Raw genomic sequence first — 20,332 nt, 5'->3', positions numbered from 1 at the left:
GGGTACTGCTGGGCCGGGGGCGGCGTTTGAGGCAGGACGGGTGTATTGGGGTCGGTAGGACGTGGTGTTTGGGGCAGGAAGAGGAGTGGCTGTCTGCTTAGAGTAGCATAGCTGCTCTAGGGGGTCTATCCTGCGGTGTAGAGACAGTAGTTGTAGAGCCGATGAGAGCTGCCTCTGCGTGGGTAAGCCAGTCTTCTATGTTGCTTGAAGACTGGGAGAGTGATCAGTTTCTCCTCCATCCTGTGTGAGTGCGAATCTCCGGGGGTCACCATTTGTGGGGGTATGAGATATTGGTTCACACTCAGGATGGGATGGAGAAAGGAAACTCACAATGTGCTCACTGTATACATATTGTATTGGATTTACAATGCAGCTTGTTGCTGGGTAGTTAGCATGGTAATAAGCGTTGAGTAGAGAGAGCTGGGTGGTGAGGGTGCCCAGAGTGAGGCGTAGGGTTTCATGATATAATGTTGTCTAGCACTCAGGATGGATGGAAACTCTAAGGTGGTTTTCTTATATAATATAAGTTATATGGTAGACAGTCTGGTGCTGGAGGTGCCGTGTGGTGAGGAGCTGCTCAGTAGACACGTTCGGTGAGTAGCGTGTTGAAGGAGGTAGATGTGCAGGAGCTTCGTAAGAGAAGATGTTGCCTGTTGCTGGCCTCCAGGTTGAATGAGAACGGGACAGCGAGGAGCTTGCTTGGAGGAGGTGTTGCGTGTTCAAGAACCGAGAGCAGAATGAGAGAGCTGGTTGGTGAGGACGCTCAGAGGAGGACAGCTGGTGGGTCGCCATGCTCGCCGGCGGGAGCGAGGACCGCCAGGCAGGCGGAGGAGAAGCGAGGGCCGCCAGGCAGCGGCGGAGGAGGAGGTGTTGCGTGTTGTAGAAGTGAGGCGAGAATGAATCTCAATGGAGAGACAGAGCTTATATACCCAGCAGCCGTGAGTCAGCCGTGAGTCATGGTGGGAAACCCCGGGAAGTAGCCGGTCTTTTGCCTCCGTTGCTAGGATACTGTGGCATCTGGTGACGCCCCTTCCTTGGGCCGCTAGTTTGGTTGCTAGGGAACACGTAGCAGGTGGCATGCAGCTACGCAGTTGTAGGGGAGACGTCCACTACAGAGGGCACGCAGCTTGAGGGACGCCAAGGTCGCTGGCGGGAGCGGCAGCCGCAAGGCTAGCGCAGAGAAGGAGGTGTTCCTTGCTGGTGGCACTGTGTAGAAAGAGAGGCTGGTCACAGTGGTGTCAGGCCTTATAAGGCGGGGGTAGGCGTGGGTAGATAGTTGACCCCCGCTCCGTGGGCGGCGCTGGAGGCGTAGGCTGGGGAATTCGAGAAGGTTCAGTGCTTCTAGGGGAGGAATCCACTACAACCCTCCATGCGCTCCTCTTAGTCCCAGACTTGACAATGGAATACTGTATATTCATTTATGGTTCATGAACCATATAGTATGTTCGTGACCTTGGTCTTACTGTGGTCATTTCCTTTTCTTTTTCTTTTATCCTCTTCGCCACTGATCGGCTCGTTAGCCGCTTGGGCGATCGGTCACGTCTCTGTTACGCACTGTTGGCAAGTACTGGGCATGCACCGGCTCCTGAATGTACCTGAACCTTTTCCAGTGTTGGTCAAGTCTGGTCCTGAAAGAGTGTAGTGGATTCCTCCCCTACAAAAGCCGTTTGTCGCTGACTAGCCGACCCTCGAATTCCCCAGTGTGTGCCTCGTGGTCTAGGTCAGCAACCAGCACTGCCTAACAATGACTGAGGTCAACTATTAAGCCACGCCTACCCCCGCTATATAAGACCTCACCTCGTGGTAACCTGTCCTTCTACCTACAGCCACCAGCCAGCAACACCTCCTCCTTCGCTCCTGCCTGGCGGCTCCCGCTCCAGCCGGCGACCATGGCGACCCACAAGCTGGTCCTCCTCTGAGCACCCTCACCAACCAGCTCTCTCTACTCAACGCTTGTAACCATGCTGCCTTCCCAGCACCAAGCTGCATTGTACATCCAATACAATATGCATACAGAGAGCACATTGTGTGTTTCCTTTCTCCATCCCATCCTGAGTGTGAACCTATATCTCGAAACCCCAGAAGAGCTCACATTGTGCTGATTAAGCGGTGCTTATAGAGCACTAAAATCCCCGCAATTTGATGCCATATTTTATTTTCATTGCTGGCGGTCAAGGTGCCCTTGCAACACGTACGTCCTTAAATAATTCAGATTTCTCTGCTAAAAAAATATTAACGCACATAACTCTTACTAATATGTCAAGGGTTCGAGCCTCGGCTTGGTCATACGTGAGAAGGTGCTTTTTTTCCGGGGAATATCCCACCACAGATTTCCCGTCCCCGGTTTCCTCCTGTACTAACACTGGATAAACCGCCAAAACGGCTAGTAAGCTGATAAGTGGCGAATATGATAAAACTTACGGCTTTGATGAAATTGCAAAATAAATTCACTAAGATGAGAAATTGTCAAAATCCTCCAATATCAGTAGAGTTGATATTTCACTTGTGTCATCCTGGTAAAGAAACTGGTCGGTTGTTATTTCTGTTATGTGCTATTGGCAAGTACTGGGCATGCATAGAATGTGCCTGAACATGCGCTAGTGTTGCGTGGCGTTACGAAAAAATTATTGGGTTTTACGTGCAGTATTACATCCCACTTGGAAGATTTTGGTGGAATTTCTGCCATGTGTTCTCTCAAAGTTGTAGTTATTTTTAACCAATGACAGAAATTCAATATTATGGTGCTTCACGTTGTTTACCGCTGAATATCAGAAAATGTAAATTAAAAACAGTCATAAAAATTAAAGTTCTGTATTAATGATTTTAGTGATTAGAATTTTCTTTAGAGAAGTTTATCCTGAAGGATGAGATGTAAACACGTTTTCTGTAAGATATGCCGCAGGATTGGCTGCCTGGCATCAGTGGCATAAGATAGTCCGACGGGTGAGCAAGCCGTAAACTTACTCTGATGGGAGTTTGTCTATGTATGTTGCTCCAAGTTGCTGAATGAAGTCGATTTATGTGCTATACCCGAATAACAAGTGTCTAGATTAAATTTAGTGATCGTTTGAAGTACTCCGAGGGTTTGTATGGAGGGCGTGAACTGTTGTTTAGAAGTTGGAGGGAGGTAAGTGTGTTGTGGTTACTGGAATCTCCCACGTCATTTGTAGTAGCGATCAGTGACTAGACAGCTTGCCTGGGTTGTCAAGGGAGGCATGCATTCATTTGAATAATAAATTCCATTTTATTCATCATGTTTTATCAGCAATATTGTCAAGAGGTTATGTATTCATTTATAGTTTTTCATTATTGTTAACTATAAGGAAGTGGATATTTGGGGAAACAGTGTTTATAATCGATTAATATTTTTATTGTTGTTTTAGAACAATATCATGTTAAGCTTACAATTCTTGTAACAGGAAGGGTTTAATTCTGCAATAATAGTAATAAGACTTGTTAAATCCCATGGGTTAATATTAACAACTAAACTGTGAACGAGTTGTGTGTTTTATTGTCTATTTTCATACTTTATTTTCATCAGTGAATTCCGATATGATAATCATTTCTTGTGCAAATGCTTCGTTTAGTAGATAATTAGGTATCTAGGTGCCCACTACTTTGTCTTCTTGGCAGTAATGCAGCTGTGACATCTCATCCCAGGATGTAAACAGCCACTCATATTGACATATTTCAAAACACTCTGCCTCCTGGGCTTGATCAATCCCGATGCCAAGTGTATGCTTAAAAACTGTTCGGTATGGACGGCTGCTCTCACATCCACAAAAATCGTAAAATTGCATCATATCATAGTACCCGTAAGTCCTTTCTGTTTAATATACCGGGGGGTCCGTCCCAAGCTAGGAAGTTAGGTAAGGTTAGGTAGGTTTGTGTGGTTAGGTTGCTGAGGTCTTCTAACAGTGCTTCTGATGCTTATTTTTCATAGCAACTAAGGTTAGGTTAGGTTGTGTTGTGTTTACTTCAGAACTTACCACTTTTTTGCACATTTGCACAAAACATTATAGTGTCCACTATAAAACACAGTGAAATTGCAACTCAGCCATGTTAATATTATGATTTTTACTTGACTCTGTATCTGTGTTCTTCTGGCTAAATAAACTTCTTTTCCTCCCCTCTTCCGTCCCAATAACTCTATAGCCAACTCTTCCCCTGACAAAGCCAACCTCCTTGGCACCTTATTCTCCTCTAATTCCACCTTAGACGATTCCCACTCTATCCCTCCTACCCCTGCACCTCCTACTGAACCTATGCCACTTTCCTATAATCTCCACTCTCAGGGTTGCCGGTGTGTTATCCAGGTTGGATGTGAGTAAGGCGCATGGACCGGACGGAATACCCCCTCGTGTTCTGAGGGAGTGTGCTGAAGCCCTGGCTCCAGTGCTTGCTCGCCTCTTTTGCCTTTGCCTCAAAACCAAAACTTTTCCTTCTTCTTGGAAGCATGCCTTGGTTCAGCCCATCCCGAAGAAGGGTGACCATTCTAATCCCTCTAACTATCGCCCCATTGCCCTAACTTCATCCCTCTCTAAGATTTTCGAAACTGTCTTGAACTCCCATTTTCTCCCGTCACCTTGAACGCCTTTCTCTTTTGTCGGATCACCAATATGGCTTTCGCCAGGCGAGATCTACTGGTGATCTGCTCTCCTATTGCACCCATCTTTGGTCATCCTCTCTTAGGGATTATGGGGAAACTTTTGTCGTGGCCCTCGACATTTCCAAAGCATTTGACAGGGTATGGCATAAGTCTCTGCTATCTAAACTTCCCTCTTTTGGTTTCTCTCCCCCACTTTGTTCTCTCATCTCTAGCTTCCTTGAGAATCGATCCATGGCAGTTGTTGTCGAGGGATCGATTTCTCACTCTTTCTCTACCAATAGTGGCGTCCCACAGGGTTCTGTTCTTTCACCAACTCTCTTCCTTCTTTTTATCAATTATTTACTTCACACTACAGTACAACTAATTCTATCCATTCTTATGCCGATGATTCTACTCTTCACTCTTCCTCACATTTTCCCCTTCCTCCTAACTCTCAAACTAGATCTGTTTCTAGAACTGATATCATTAGTACTTCTATCAACGCGGATCTGTGCAGCATCTCTGAATGGGGAAATACAAACTTGGTTAAGTTTAATAGTAACAAAACTCAATACAGTATTTACCAATTACACTTTGTAAATTAGACGATCTCCCACCAATTACATTTCAGGATGCTATCATCCTCCCAAATTCTGAAATAAATATGTTAGGCCTCACCATTTCCTCCAATATGTCCTGGAAATCACACATCCTTAGTATAACTAAAGCTGCCTCCCGAAAGTTGGGAATGCTGTACAGATGCCGCAGCAGTTACTCCAAGTATATAAGGGATTCATTCGTCCTAACTTGGAGTACTGCTCTCATATCTGGGGTGGCTCTTCTTCTGTCCAACTACTGTATTAGATAGGGTGGAATCAAAGGCATTTCGTCTTATTAACTCTCCTCCTTTAGTTGATAATCTTTCTTCTCTTTCTCTTCGCCGCAATGTTGCTTCACTCTTTCTCTTTTACAGGTACTTTAACGGGCAATGTTCAGTGGATTTGGCATCCTGTGTACCACCGGCAAGGCCGTGGGTTTGTAACACATGTCTTGCCCGCGGTGCCCACCTTTTCTCTGTGGATGTTGGTCACACGAGAATAACCCGTTATAGTACCTCCTTCTTTCCTCACACAGCCAAACTGTGGAATGCTCTGCCTTCTTCTGTGTTTCCATGCTCTTACAATCTGTCTCACTTTTAAAAGCTGGTTTTCCGACATCTTCGTGGTGTAGATTAATACAGTATAACCTTTTTTGCTATATTTTCAATTTCTTTCCGTTCTTTTTTTTTTTCGCCCCCAGGCTCCGTTGTGGGTCGTTTGACCTGTGCCCGGGTGGGCTAATTCCCGTAACAAAAAAAATCGGCCACGGGTCTGTTGTCAATAATTACCATCCCATGAAATAGCCCTTTGTTATCATTTAGCAAACGGGGTATTTTACAATCTACCATTAAGGGTAATCTTGTATTTAATGAGTAAGACTTGGAATTTAACAAAGTAGCAGATACAGAGTACTGCCATAATATGCAATTTATCTTTCATAGACTGAACCACACTAACCAACCTAACCTAACCCAGATATTATACAGTACTGTATTTATGTTTAGGTGAAACTTAAGTTTGAGTAGGTTAGGTTAGAATAGGTAGTTTGGTTTGGTTAATTTAGGGACAACAAAGAATTCTGTACAGGAATAGTAGCTACCGTATCTTGTTTGGAAAGTTTCCAGTTTTGTTGAATGTCAACAATGGAGCTCTTGATTTTGTGCGTATGAAGTAAATGTAGTGGATATCGGTATGGCAGCCATACGCCACAACTCAAAGTGGATAATGGTACAGAAGCCGTATTGACTGACTGTGTTGATGGTTAGGTTACGTTAGATTAGGTTAGGTTTGGTAAGTCAGAAAAGGCCATATTGGTAACTATCATTGTGCAGTCTGTTGCACCACCTATGTGCATTAGGCTGCTGTACCAATAGACATCGACGTTTCGCATATGGCTGCCGTACCTATATCCTGTGCCTTAAAGAAAATACAAAGATCATCAATATTAGGATATACAGTACAGGGGGTATTACCTCTTTAGTAATCAATATTTCTATTCCACAAAAATGGGCTTGTACTGTACATCTAACTGGAATTTTTATTTGAAAATTTGGGTGAATTTACATTACAGTATATCTACGGCTTGTCTTGAAAATAGTTGGTTGACATAAAATATAGTACAGGTACAGTATATAAATCCTTTGTATCCTAGAATATTGATAAGGTAATGCCTGTAGTTAGGGTTTCCAGATACTTAATGAAAAAATGCTATAGAAGATAACTTATTTTGTTTCTCAAGAAGCAAATAGGGTGGAGGGAAAACACTTTTCCTATTCTAGTTTTTCCCCAATTTTCTCGTAAAGAAGCTGCCACCTGCCCACCTCATTACAATGCCATCTTTTTTGTTGTGCTTCGGTTAGTTGTGAACAGGAGCATGAGGCGTTAAAATTTTTCATAGGCATAAAAACGCTAATCCGTTTCATAGTCATTAAGAAACAACAGCAGGGGCAAACACTACAGAAAATTTTGTAATAGTTAACAATAAAGGTTTGGGTTAACCAGCTTCCTAATGAAAACCTCAAGGAAAAGCCAAATCAGGTGGAGGAATTGCTTTTTCTTACATTGATTTTTATCATAGTTTTCCTGTAAATAAAGACTGCCTGTCACATACTTGATGACACCATGCCTTCATATGTTGACACTCTTTCTAGCAACCAACCCTGAATACTATGGGATAAAACATTTCCCAGCCAGCGACCTATCTTTCTTTCCGTACTAACTTACCAAACCTAACATAACCTAACCAACCTAACATAAAATAATTTTACTGTACTGGGTGCTTCCATTCTGATATAGGTAGGTTTTGTTGGTTCACCTTGTCTAGTGTGTATGATAAATCTTGATGTAATACTGTAATAACATTCCCTAGAACAATTTTTGTGTACTTTATGGAAAAGATGATGATGACACTGCCATACTAACAATGTTACTCTGTTATGATAATTACAAATTATTCTAATAATGTAGGGAAGAATTATGTATATATCATCATTGTCTAAGCACAAAATATTTTAAGTTCTTTCTTAGTGGTATGAAATGGAATTTTTTTTACTAATGTCTATGAAATATTTAGACTTCCTCTGCTTGCATGTACAGGAATTTTTTTTTGCGGATTTTTTTTGTGATGTTCATCTATAGTAATATTTATTGTTCTTCCTCTTAGATAAGGTCTTATAATATATATCATCCAATAATGTTACTTTAAATCAAATACACTATAAGTTATTGCTAAGGAATTACAGGAACTTCACTTCATCTCATAATGTGAAATTACTAACAGTAACTCATTTCCTATGCTGAAAGTGATTTCTTATGTGGATAATACAATGTAGTGTGTACAGTAATGATGTAATAGTGTCTGTTTTTCTTTAAGGTCTTCTATATATTTCTGATCATTTCTCTATTTTAACTATACTACTGTATACTGTACTGTATATACCGGTACATGATATACAGTACAGGTAACACATTGCTTCACAGAAGTCTGGCCCTGAAAACTTATATCATTGTTCTTGTGTGCTTCTACATTTAGTATTGATTGTTTCTATTTACGTATTCCCATAGGAGAACATATTTTTATGCATATTCATTTATTCATACTGTATATACCATACAGTATACTGTACCATATTTTAACAAATATAAGCCACACTTTTTTCTTTCCTAAAAAAAATGACAAAAGGGGGGGGGGGGAGGTTGTGGCTTACTATCAGATACAAATTTTAGTACAGTGCCTGTAATGCCTCAAAAATACATGTAAATATTACTGTACCGTAATTCCCTGTGTGTTCTAGTACCACCTCTAGCAAGTCCCCTCCACCATTACACATCACCCTAAGTCAAAATTGCCATCAGTACTACCATTGCTATCATCACTCTGCATGTTGTCTACTCGTGAATTTGTTTACAAGAATGAAGGTTAGGGAACCATACCTATTGTGTCTGAAACCCTCAAAGTAGTAATAATACATTAAATTATATACAGTCAACCCTCACTTTACGCGGTTAATGTAACCCACAGGGTGCCGCGGAAAGTAAGGAACGCGTAAAGTGAATAACATAACATATGGGATTAATTGAAGTAGAGTCCGGGCCGACCCCCAAACTCCACTTTTTGACGACACACAACTATGTTGTAGTAAAAATATTATCTTAACTTGATGATGGTATGCACAAACAATTGATAATTAAGAGAAATATCAATAATATTAGGTTTTCTAACACTTACATTAGTAGAAAAGATGGCTGGGCACACGGGGATGGGCGGTTGGTTCCGAGGCAGAGGGCAGATTATTGGCCCTCACCTGCATCACTTGTATCAATTGTATCACTATCCACCATAGAGGCTTGCAGGGCTTTTTTGTCAAACCCCTCAAAGTCCATATAAGTCCATATCTTCACTATAATTATCACTATCACTGACTTGGGCCGGCTGTGGTGGGTGGCGGGTGAAGAACTCGGTAATGTTTTGACGACTGGGCGACCTTGTGTGCACCATGCTCGCGCAGCTTACACAACATGGCGGATGGCGGGAGAGATGGCGGGAGGTTTGAATCCAAAAATGGCGCGGTTCGCCAGCCGCTCTCCGAGTAAAGGGGTACACGAACCGCGGAATGTGAGCATTCCTGTTTCGGCAGGGTACCGCGTAAACGTGGAAACGCGGAATGTGGGACCGCGTAAAGCGAGGGTTGACTACTGATATTATCTTGACCATAATTGCTTATTATTTTTTCATAATTAAACTAAATAATTATTTGTATGGTAGATTTAGGAGCGTAATTATGTAAGTCTCTTTATATTTGTACCTGCGCCAGTGTTGGTCAAGTCTGGTCTTGAATGAGTTCACACTCGGTCCTGTCACATAGCAGTTAATATTCTAAGATCATAATACTGTATTATGTAATTGGAACATGGCAGCAATAGAAAGGGATGTTGACATTCCACATACAGTACATTAAAATTAATAATACCAGTACATTATCAAGCCACTATGAAGAATAAATTCTTTAGGGTGTATGTGTGTGGCAAGAAAGGTATGCAATCTGTTAACGGTAATATACACTTTTGTTCTATGGTAATTTGATGATATTCAGATATAGCATACATATTGCTAATTTGTGATATCAGATTTTTTTGTCTAACAGTATACAGGGTACTGTATTTCAAAAGTACAGTATATATCTAAAGAGCACTTGACATACCTCGTAGAACAGTTTTGTTATACTGTAATGCTCTTTGTTCTGGAGGATTCTTTTACAGGATTGGTTGATTTAAATCAAATTATTTTTTAAATCACTGATTTAAATCAGAGCAATACACAGTATGTACTCATCTTTTATTGCTAATGTGATAAACTTATGTGTGTATTTGTGTTGCAGATACTTCATGGAAGGAAGGAATTAGAAATGACTGCATTCGCAGTTTAAGTGCTTGCTTACTGGTTGTACCTAGAATTGTCACAATAATTACTGTGGTCTGGAAATACCCAGTATATATTGTGCCTTGTGTATAGCAATGTGCTAAGAATTCATGATCATATAACGGACAAGACATTTTGTGGCTAAAATTATTTTGTGAATTTAAAAGGTGAGCTCATGGTGAACAATTTGGCCAGACAAAAACTCTGTTTCTCATTTGCCCATTGCCATTGACACCAGGCCTGGTTTAAAGGAGCTAATGTTGAATCGATTCAAGACTGCCCTGTATAATGTGGTTGGGAGCTTTGACCCTGGTGATGGCACCCTTGGGGGACTGGGTCCAGGAGTAACAAATAACCTGCCAACCGCTCCTGGGGTTGTGAGGACTGGAGTTTTAAGTAGCAGCTCAAAAGAAAAGGTGAGTTTCATACTTGAATCATTTTGGTATGTATTTTTGCAGTGTTATACTCAGTTCTCTTTAATAAGTAATTAGAAGTTCCTGTTGAAGTTTGTGAAAAAAAATTCTTGTATATGAATAAAGTAGCTATTGTAACTGGAGTGCTAAATTTTGATCAAGAATAAAAAGTTCAGCTAGCAGTTAGTGTGGAAGATAAGCATATTGAGGGGATCTGAAGTGAAATATTTTAAAGTGTAGTAATGAGTGTGTAATTCAGAGATGGGTGGTACCTTAGGAGCTGGAGGAGACAACCAAAAAGATTAAAGGATGGGGTACAGGAGCAATAGAAGTGAGGCGATGGTCATCCTGGAAGCAGCAGTGTGTGTGAATGAGGAAAGGGTATGATGCTGGCATGTGTGGAGAATAGGTAAACCAAATTTTTGGTCTAGTTGAAGAAGAGAATATTGTTTCAAAATACATCATCTTTTATAGTAGTAAGGACAAATGAATGACAACAGGCAAGAAGGGAAAATATGTGAATGCATTTGCTCTTTATTTCCAGCCACCCTCCATTAAATGAAAAAAGGCTAAGGAAAAATGGTAAAGATATTAACACACACACACACCTATCCACCTACATCCTCCATACCTCCAATCTAATCTTGTGTCAGTGGAGGTGACCTCAGTGTCCCGTGTGGCCTTGTCTCTAGTTACCTCACAAGTAGAACCACTCAGCTTGGTGGTTCCTTTGAAATGTTGATATTCATTGACTTTAACTAAGAGGCTTAACGTATTAACTAAGTAGATTACTTGCTCCAGATTGATAGGTCACTAATCTTGGTAAACTGATGACAACTCAGGAATGTGTGATGTTTTTGTATTAGATATATTCTGTAATGGGAATAGACAAATGTAGTCATGAAAGTATTCATGATTATACAATACTATATTTACAAAGTAAACGAGTATGATTAGTTACGATTACAATTACCTGGACTTGCGTAATCAATTGGAATTAGATTACCCCATGTCTCTCTCTGACACACACAGTAATTTCATAGCAGTAAGAATGAATAAATGGTATTATAATGAATAGAAAATGTGTGTTTATTTGCTTGTTTTATGGCCACCTAGAATTAAGCAGGGGAAGTCTTATAAAAGTTTGTGTGCCTCCTTTAATAACAATTTAGAAAGGGGGTCTATGTCTATGGTATCATCTGCTTTTATATTACCGAATACAGTAATTCAGGATATGGTGTGTTGGGATACTCCGTTTACGTTTGGTTATTCTGTACTGGGATTATTGCTTAGAGGAGAAAAAATCTAGGCTTTCATTTGATTGGAATTTTGATGGTTAGGTTACCTTGGAACTAGGAGGAGTTGGTAAATTTCCTTTAAGGAGGTTCATTGGTGGTAGGGCAAAGTTTCCTTCTTCAAGTCAGAAGGGCTAGGTTAGGCTTAACTAGGCTCTGAATGCTTAACACTCTTGGGTTTAGAAAGGTGCTCTCCAGTGAGACACTCAGGGTCTGGTGACCTGGCTGGTCACTAACCTCACCACACTTGACTGCACCACATGAGTCATAGCAAGCTTACTATAAACAGTTTTATATGAGTACTAATCACCATAAAATAATTTTTTCTATACGTAAGAGCGAGTAGAACACAAAATTTTTGTTTACCCTTAATGAAAATGTTTATGCATCACTTTATACCTTCGTTATTTCATATTATAACAATAATAACCTTATTCCATTATAAAGTGTACATGTTTAGTAAAAAATAGTGATAGAAGAAAAGTTGTGAAAAAATCAATATTTCTTGAGGTAATAGTGGTGTACATTGTGCATTCTGATGATCACTGTTTGTTGACGGGCCAGACAAATTATCACTTGCACTAGAAGGGTCAGGGACACTGGGAGAGGCCTCAGGAGGCACCACACTATCACAATGTGGTGCAGTCTCCTTGCACTTTTTATGTTTTCCCACCCCTTCACCTTCACCAGTAACATGAGGCATGGTTCAAAACTATCACAACACTGTTATCAATAAGTGCAATCACTGTGATGAATGAGAAATCAGCAGAAGCTATGAGAAAATGGTGGGAAATGTGGGTCAAAGTTATGTCCTGTGCTGTTGAACCACAAAGGGCGACTGGTGTGGTCACTCACATAACCTTGGAGGCAGTCTACATAGGTGCCAGATCACATTGACATTGCCAAAGGTGTGTCTGGCCTATCTAACATTCATACGCAAACATAAAATAATTTTATTATAATTTTTTAGTTCATACCCAAATTTGCGTATGAAAACCCAAAAGCGGTAATTTAGATCACATGCAAGTTTGCATATGAAAACCCCAAGAGTGTTAAGATAGGGATACCGTTGTTCATTTTTTGTGGGCGTTTGATTACCCTTGAAGTGTTGATAGACTACAGCATCTTTTACAAAGTTCTGTGGGAGTCTTTACAAGGTGAATATTGAAGTAGAAGAATGAACCAAACTTTGGAGGAAATGTTCCACCAACAGAACTGAATGAAGGGGTAGTAACATACAATACTTTGTTATAATCGTCCTTCATCATATTTTGAAAGGGACTTTTCATTTCATTTTTCTCTCTCTGATATGGGAATTTGTGGCTGTGAGAAACATGTTTTAAGTGTCATATATTGTTAACGCCCATAGGAGCGTTATTGGTTTGTTGCTGGAGAAATAAACCCTCAACGTTGACGCGTACCATATAATTCGGTCAAAACCTGTTAAAGAACAATTCACATATAACAAATGCTGTTATCTTAGGACACATAGAATGAATAATACAATCAATATACAGTACATAGCCTGTTAACATCTTAAGTATAACTCACATGTTACATCTGTTGATTCATCAGGAGACAAGTTGTATAATATGATCAAATTACAGTACTGTATACCTAAATATACTTATTAAAGTTATTTAGAGTTTATATTTACGTTTTAGGGTCTTGGGTTCGACCAGCGTGTTGTTTCTTCTGCGAGAATTGGTAGACTACTGAGCAATCGCCATCCAATTGCAGCCCTAGGCGAGGGCCATCTGTTTTCTATTAGACACGACCAACAAACATGTTGTCAGCACTGCCCCCCCCCTTCTCACCCTCTCTCTTTCTCTCTCTCTCTCTTATGTTTATCTTACTGTGGCGGTAACATATATAATTGGGATCTAATTGTTTTCCATTGTAGGTAATTTTTAGATAAATGTTTTATGCTGTTAAATACCGAGCTTTCATATTTTATTACACCAAAAATTTAGCTGGAATTAACAGTTAAGGTAATTTATATATCTTAAGATAAATGATTTGTCTAAGGATAAGATACTACATTACAGTTAAAAAATTAATGGTCACTCTCTTTATGTTATTCATTCTATGGGAGTTAATCCTAGGGAGATTTTGTACCTTTTTTAAATTATGACCACAATACAGTACAGTATTAGGAACTTATATATTTCAGCCTTTATCTTAAATAATATACTTCGTCATAAGGAAGCTTTTGCTGTTTCGTGAGTTCCGGTAAATAATTTTTTAAACCTAGCAGGGATTGTTTTCTTCTGTTGCTGAAAACTTTGTGTGAATCCTCTCTGATACTTTCCATCAATTTGTAACAGAATGGTCAAATATAATATTCTGTTACCTTTTTTAGTGTTATTGAAATTGCATAGCTGAACTTTACAAAATCACTTAATGAAATTAATGGATGTAGGTTAGTTTTAGGTTTTGTGCTACTCCAACTTTAATTATTGCAAAATAGACCTTATGGGTTCCCTTTTCTGGTGTATGCATGGGTGGGTGTGTATGTGTTTTTTATTTTACAGTTCAGTATTTATGTTTTACTAACTGGTAAGGTATTTTTCAATTCATAACTTGAGAGAGAATTTTACCTGATTCATTTGTTAAGGGACATGCTGTCCATCGATATTTGGGCTGTAGATAGTGCTTAATCCTTGGTGCTTTTGTAATACAGTCTATTATTTAGCTGGGTGTTGAATTCAGAATTGCCAGTCTTTAAGAGTCTGTGTATGAAATAAAAGATTACTCTTAAAATCCTGCTTTCTAGTAGGACCTATAGACAGGTGGAGCTGGATACCCATCCTTCTATGGGTAAGCGACCTAGTCAGCTGGAACTGAGTGTGTAGCATGCTGGTTGGGCAGATTTGGCTCAATTAGAAATTTTGCCTTTGGAAAATAATTTTTTCACAACATCCTTCCCATTTTGGCAGGATGGTGTGATGGGAAGGGCAATTGTTGTACCCAAAAATTTATAATAGATAAATCCCTGGCAAGAATAGGATGGTCTAAAATGAAACAAGTCTGCTAGAAAATGGGTTTTCAGGATCAATCCCTCATTTAGCCATGTAAAATATTAATCTCTCTATTGTTTGAGGAACAGACCTTCTTTTAGTTGCATATTCAGGACAGTATTGTATGATTGCAGAATCTTCGATTCCCATACACACGACCCCACTTCTTGCAACTTGGCTCAGAAGATGAGATTCAGGTGACTGCTGACCATGCCATCAGACCAATTATATGCCCTCGTGACATATCCAGGTTACCATGGAAAAGTGGATATGCAGAGTAAGTACAGATATTCAAAAGTTCCTTGTTGTAGATCTGTGTCAGTTTACCCTGATTTCCCAGGGCATGTGAGGTACAGTCACCCACAAAAGTCTTGTCCCTTCTTTTCCTGAACTACAAACCCCTAGATTCAGACTCCTGAATTCAAAGCATCTATGGATGAACTAATGCATCAGTGTCTACTGCTTTGGGTTCACAAGTCTGAATCTTGGGTTTTGTGGTCTAGGAGGAGAGGTAACAGGACTTTGTGGGTGACTATACATAACAAATGAATGATTAGTGAGAAAGATTTATGACACTATGATTGGAGGAAAAAAAGAAGAAAACAAAAAAGACTTAGAAAGGTAGTATATGCACTAAAAAAAATTGTAGGTGAATTAATGAGGTCCAGGGTTATCACACTAATAAGGCTAGAGGAATGACTTTTGCTTGTGCAGAGTTGCTTATGGGAAATTGAAAAATTGCATTAGCTTGGACTAGACAAGGGACTGGAAGAATTATATGGTTGGAATAGTCAGAACATCTATCTTGCTCTTGTAATGTTCTGAGCACTGCAATTTACCCTTAGAGAATTAAAATAAACATATTTTAAGCTAATCCAACCTGATTTTTCCATTGTCCCATTCATATTAATTTGAAGTAATGAATAACAAAGACAGCCATGTTTTTGAAGAATGCAATGTTATTATCTTATACAGAATTACCTTATTTTTAGAACCATCAATGCAGGAAAGTCAAAACGAAATGAAGACCAAGCCATCGTCCATGTTGGCCTTCTCACGCGTCCTATTAAACAGGGTGCATCCAACTCCAAATCTTCTTCATTGTCACAAGAAAAGAATTCCTCTGTTAAATCTGAATTGCTAATAAATGGTCATGGTGATGAAACAGAACAGATACGAACAGAAGTGCAAGAACATACTGTCATATTATCACCTCAGGGATCAACACTCTCCGCTAGTCCTGCAACAGAATTGAAAGAGGATTATAATCATCCCAACAGCAGTTTGCAAGATGACAGCAGCAGTAATGGGCTTAGCAAAATACAAATTGAACAAGGTGACACAGTTCATCACCCATTAGCAGACACCACTCCTAGTCAATCATCCAAGTCACTGTCAAGACAACCGTCCACTCCCCAGCAACCATCAACTTCATCAATATCTCTTCCCTATTACCTTTTTGGTGTGTTTGATGGACATGCTGGTTGGGGAGCAGCTGTAGCAGCAGCAAACCAACTTCATCACATTATCCATGTGAGTTTTAACTTCATCAGTATATCTTGGTATGAATGGAACCAATTGAGTAGGTGTTACCTGAGGTACAGTCGCCCACATGTATTCATATACACGTTAAGGTTACTATGCTCTAATTAGTGTGGTAACACTGCTCAACCGCATGTCGAGGCATACGATAAAGCTCAACTCTACCCCCCTATGCCTCTACCACCCTTCCTCCTAACTGAAGGCTTGACATTGTATTTCTTTCGCCCCACTATCTGTTTCTTCCTTATGATCATCCAGCAGTTGATGGCCAGCAAATCAAAATGATGACAAGGACCCCACTGTGTCTTTACAGTCCTCTGCCATTTATGTTGTTTTGGTGGTTGAAGATTGATGACCACACTGGGCATGTCATTGAAAGATATTGGTATGCTGTTATAAGTTGTGATAGTGCATTAATATGCCACCTACATTTCACCATCCATGGTTTCCCTGCCCCTTCACTGCCTTTCCTCCCACCCTGTTTCACAGTCTACTTATTCACCCAATCCTGCCTCTCTCCCTAATGTTTTCCAGCCAAACTTCTCTCCCTCTTACAAACATTACATACTGAGTTCAATTTACTTTCAGAACTGTATTCTGCTTCAGCTCTTCATAGGAGCCTTATTATACTGCATGGCCCTAAATGTAATTGTAACATGAAACATTATTACAAATTATGAACTAACTACTGTACTGTATATACAGTACTTGTGGCTGACTTGGGGCAGTACGTTCGGCCGCTACATGCTGCCTTGGTTAAGCCTGCTCACGGGTTCTGTAATTACCCCACCATGATGGGGTAATTATTAGGTGGTTTCCCCATGCACCTACACCTCGCTCTTGCCCCTAAAAGGCATGGAAGTGTCTTGAAGTTCTAGAAGCTACCAAACTGAATCTGTTTTAGACAATAAACAACAATCATAATCACCATCATTTTATAATTATACTGTAATAGTACTTAATAAAATATTAATACAGGGGGTCCCTCAAACTCACGGGGGTTAGGTTCTCAAATAGCCAAATCCGCGAATAACATTTGCTGACCGGGGCTACATTTTTACTTGTGTACAAAGAAATGTATATATACACGGGTACTACGAATATTCCTATAACGAACGGTTTTACCTATAAAATTGAGAATGCTATAACGAACGAAACTCCTACAACTAACATTATTTAATTTTTTTTTCTTCTATTTATTGTTTTTTATTACAAATATTAATGATATTCTTTATTTCAGGGGTTTTGATGCATATTTATGCACTTTTTTACAATTTTTACAATTTTATATTATATTTTTCAGTGTTAAGTGGTTGTATTTGGGGGCCTGGAACGGATTAATCCTATAACGAATGAATGCTATAACGAACAAGGTTCTAGAACCAATTAGATTCGTTATAGCATACCCCACTGTACAGGTATTCCCTTTATGTTGTTTCCCCTTAGGACAATTATTTCTTTTACCTGTATTGGTATTGTATATATGTGTGTGTGTGTGTGTAGACACGCACACACACACACACTTCTCACTGTCTTGTCAGCTTTCGATACATATACCGCCATCTCGAGAAACGAAAACGTCTGTAGCTGTCATTGATTTCACTAAAGCGTTCGACCTAGTCGACCACAATATAATCATAAACAAAGCTATTGACCTCGGGCTTCGGAGAAGTCTCATACCATGGCTTACAGACTTCCTCAGTGACCGACGCCAAGCTGTACGCTTCCGAGGGGCTGTCTCCACCTTTCAGTCACTCACCTGTGGCGTCCCCCAAGGCACCAAGATGGGACCACTCTGCTTCCTTATGCTCATCAATGATGCCCTAAGAGAAGCCCCTGCTCGCTGGAAATATGTCGACGACTCCACCATTGGGATCAGCGTCAACAATTCCGCTCCCAACTATACCGCCCTTCAGGATTTATTGAACAGTCTCCAAAACTGGGCCACCAACAACCATGTCACCATCAACCATACCAAGACAATGGTTATGCACATCAACCTCTCCTCCGACATTGTCCCACCTCCTTCCATTACCCTAGGTCCGAACACACTCCAGGTTGTAGATTCCACGAAGCTCCTCGGCGTCACCATAGACAACAAACTAAATTGGAAACCACACGTCAGTGAAGTTGTCAAATCCTCCAGTTTCCGTCTCCACCTCCTCCGCCGACTCAAGTCCCTCGGAGTTCCTGCACCCGAGCTCCTCAGTGTTTACACAACATTCATACTTCCCAAGCTCACCTATGCCTCCCCCACCTGGTCTTCCTCCCTAAATGCCACACAACGTAAACACCTAGAAAAAGTGCAAAAGAGGGCATGCAAAATTATTCTCTCCCCTTCCTACTCCACATATCAAGAAGCGCTCAACACACTGACCCTTTCGACTCTCACTGACCATCACCACGACCTCATCTGCAAATTTGGTAAGAAGCTTCTACACCATCCTCGACACCGGCCCCTACTACCACCTGAGATCCCCTGTCCGAGAATTGCTGTTCGACACCACAACCGCATCCAGCCCATACGTGCACGAACTGATCGCTATAAGAACAGCCCAGTCCCAACCATTGTAAAAATTATCAATAACATGTAATAAATCAGTGTATTCACTCCCAGTAAACACTGCTCCCTACACTGTCACTATGTTGAAATGAACTGTATTTTGAGCTGATCCCCATCTAAGTTACTATATGTCTTATTTGTGTCACTTATGTCACTTGTATATTATTTGTAATTCGTAACCCATTCCCCAAATATGTAACTGTATATTTTCAGCCTTCTGGCTGCCAAGCTCTTTCAATAAACCGTTATTATTATTATTATTACACACACACACACAAAATGCATACAAATAGATAATAATGGGAAAATTCTCTCACCAATAGTCAGAAACAAATTTAATAAAAAATGTGAATCTACCCTCAAGTCCATGCTGTATTACTTATTAATAAAGCATGGACTTGAGGGTAGACTGTCACATTTTAAATAAATTTGTTTCTGGGTATTTGCTAGAGAATTTTCTCAATATTATTTATTTGCATGTGTTTTATGTGTGTGTGTGTGTGTCTACATACACACACATAATTTGATTCACATGAGAACCATAGGTGTGTATGAATACCTGTGGTTCTTAGTTTCCTTTTTTTACTCCTATCTTGTTTTTTGCTTTTTTGTTTTGTATTTAAATCTTAGGAAAATGTGTATGAGAAAAATTTTAGGATGAAAGGATATCTTTGTTTTAAAGTCAAGAAGATTGTTGAAATATTGATAGTAGATTGTAGTATTGTACCATATAATGAAAGAATTTACTAGTTGTTAGTCGGGCATTAATCTCAAGTAAAAATTATGAATGCCCTTGTTCTGAGGTTGAAATAAGCAATATCTCATAGCAATTTGCAATGGACTGCATTGTTAGGGTGTCATACGGAGGCGATTTTTTTTTTTTTTTTGAGTTTGAAAAATCGGCCCATGGTATTAATGATGTAGTTCTATGTGCAGAATCATGTGATATCTTCAGATTTGAAAAGTTTTCATTTTTGCTAGGTAAATTTTAACTTGAAATCTTATGAAAATTCAGTATTCCCACCCTTTTACCAACACCACTAAATAGCTTATTTAAAGTAAAGTAAATGTATCAGGTTAATTTATTAGGATGAAAATGATCCAGAATAGTGAAACGAATGATCTTGACACATTTATTAAATTTAATATTCCTTTAGAAAACAAAATCATCAAATACAAAAACCGGTTTTACTACTACGACTGCACGACCCGGTGTTGCTGCACACCATAGAGAACATGTCTTTCTTGCTTCTGTTTCTACTCATCACCTCCCTGCTGACCACCTGAGCTCGGATGTAGCCTTCCCTCCTCTCCTGGCTGTACACGTGACTGCTGGCCTCGCTCACTTGCTGTACACAACGCTCTATACTCTGGGTGTGCGAGGGCCAGGCAGG

The 20,332-nt window shown here is 39.9% G+C and overlaps 1 protein-coding gene across 3 annotated transcripts in view; it reads left to right on the top strand.

Annotated features, from left to right (window-relative positions):
- The first annotated feature begins 2,924 nt into the window (after positions 1-2,924).
- Positions 2,925-20,332, top strand: part of LOC121874686 (protein phosphatase 1J-like) — a 51,542-nt gene continuing 34,134 nt past the window's right edge. The window contains exons 1-4 of one of the 3 annotated variants that reach the window (XM_042378930.1): positions 2,925-2,984; positions 10,065-10,521; positions 14,968-15,110; positions 15,826-16,366. In XM_042378930.1, the coding sequence (XP_042234864.1) occupies positions 10,363-10,521; positions 14,968-15,110; positions 15,826-16,366 (843 nt within the window). In that variant the 5' untranslated portion in view covers positions 2,925-2,984; positions 10,065-10,362. Of the gene's footprint in view, positions 3,128-10,064; positions 10,522-14,967; positions 15,111-15,825; positions 16,367-20,332 lie in introns of all 3 variants that reach the window. The other 2 variants (XM_042378931.1, XM_042378929.1) reach the window with 2 other exon arrangements.

Source organism: Homarus americanus, unplaced genomic scaffold, assembly GCF_018991925.1.
Source record: "Homarus americanus isolate GMGI-L3 unplaced genomic scaffold, GMGI_Hamer_2.0 scaffold34360, whole genome shotgun sequence".
NCBI classification, from domain to species: Eukaryota; Metazoa; Arthropoda; class Malacostraca; order Decapoda; family Nephropidae; genus Homarus; species Homarus americanus.
The sequence above is the reverse complement of the archived record's forward strand: the minus strand, read 5'-3'. Positions and strand labels throughout refer to the sequence as shown.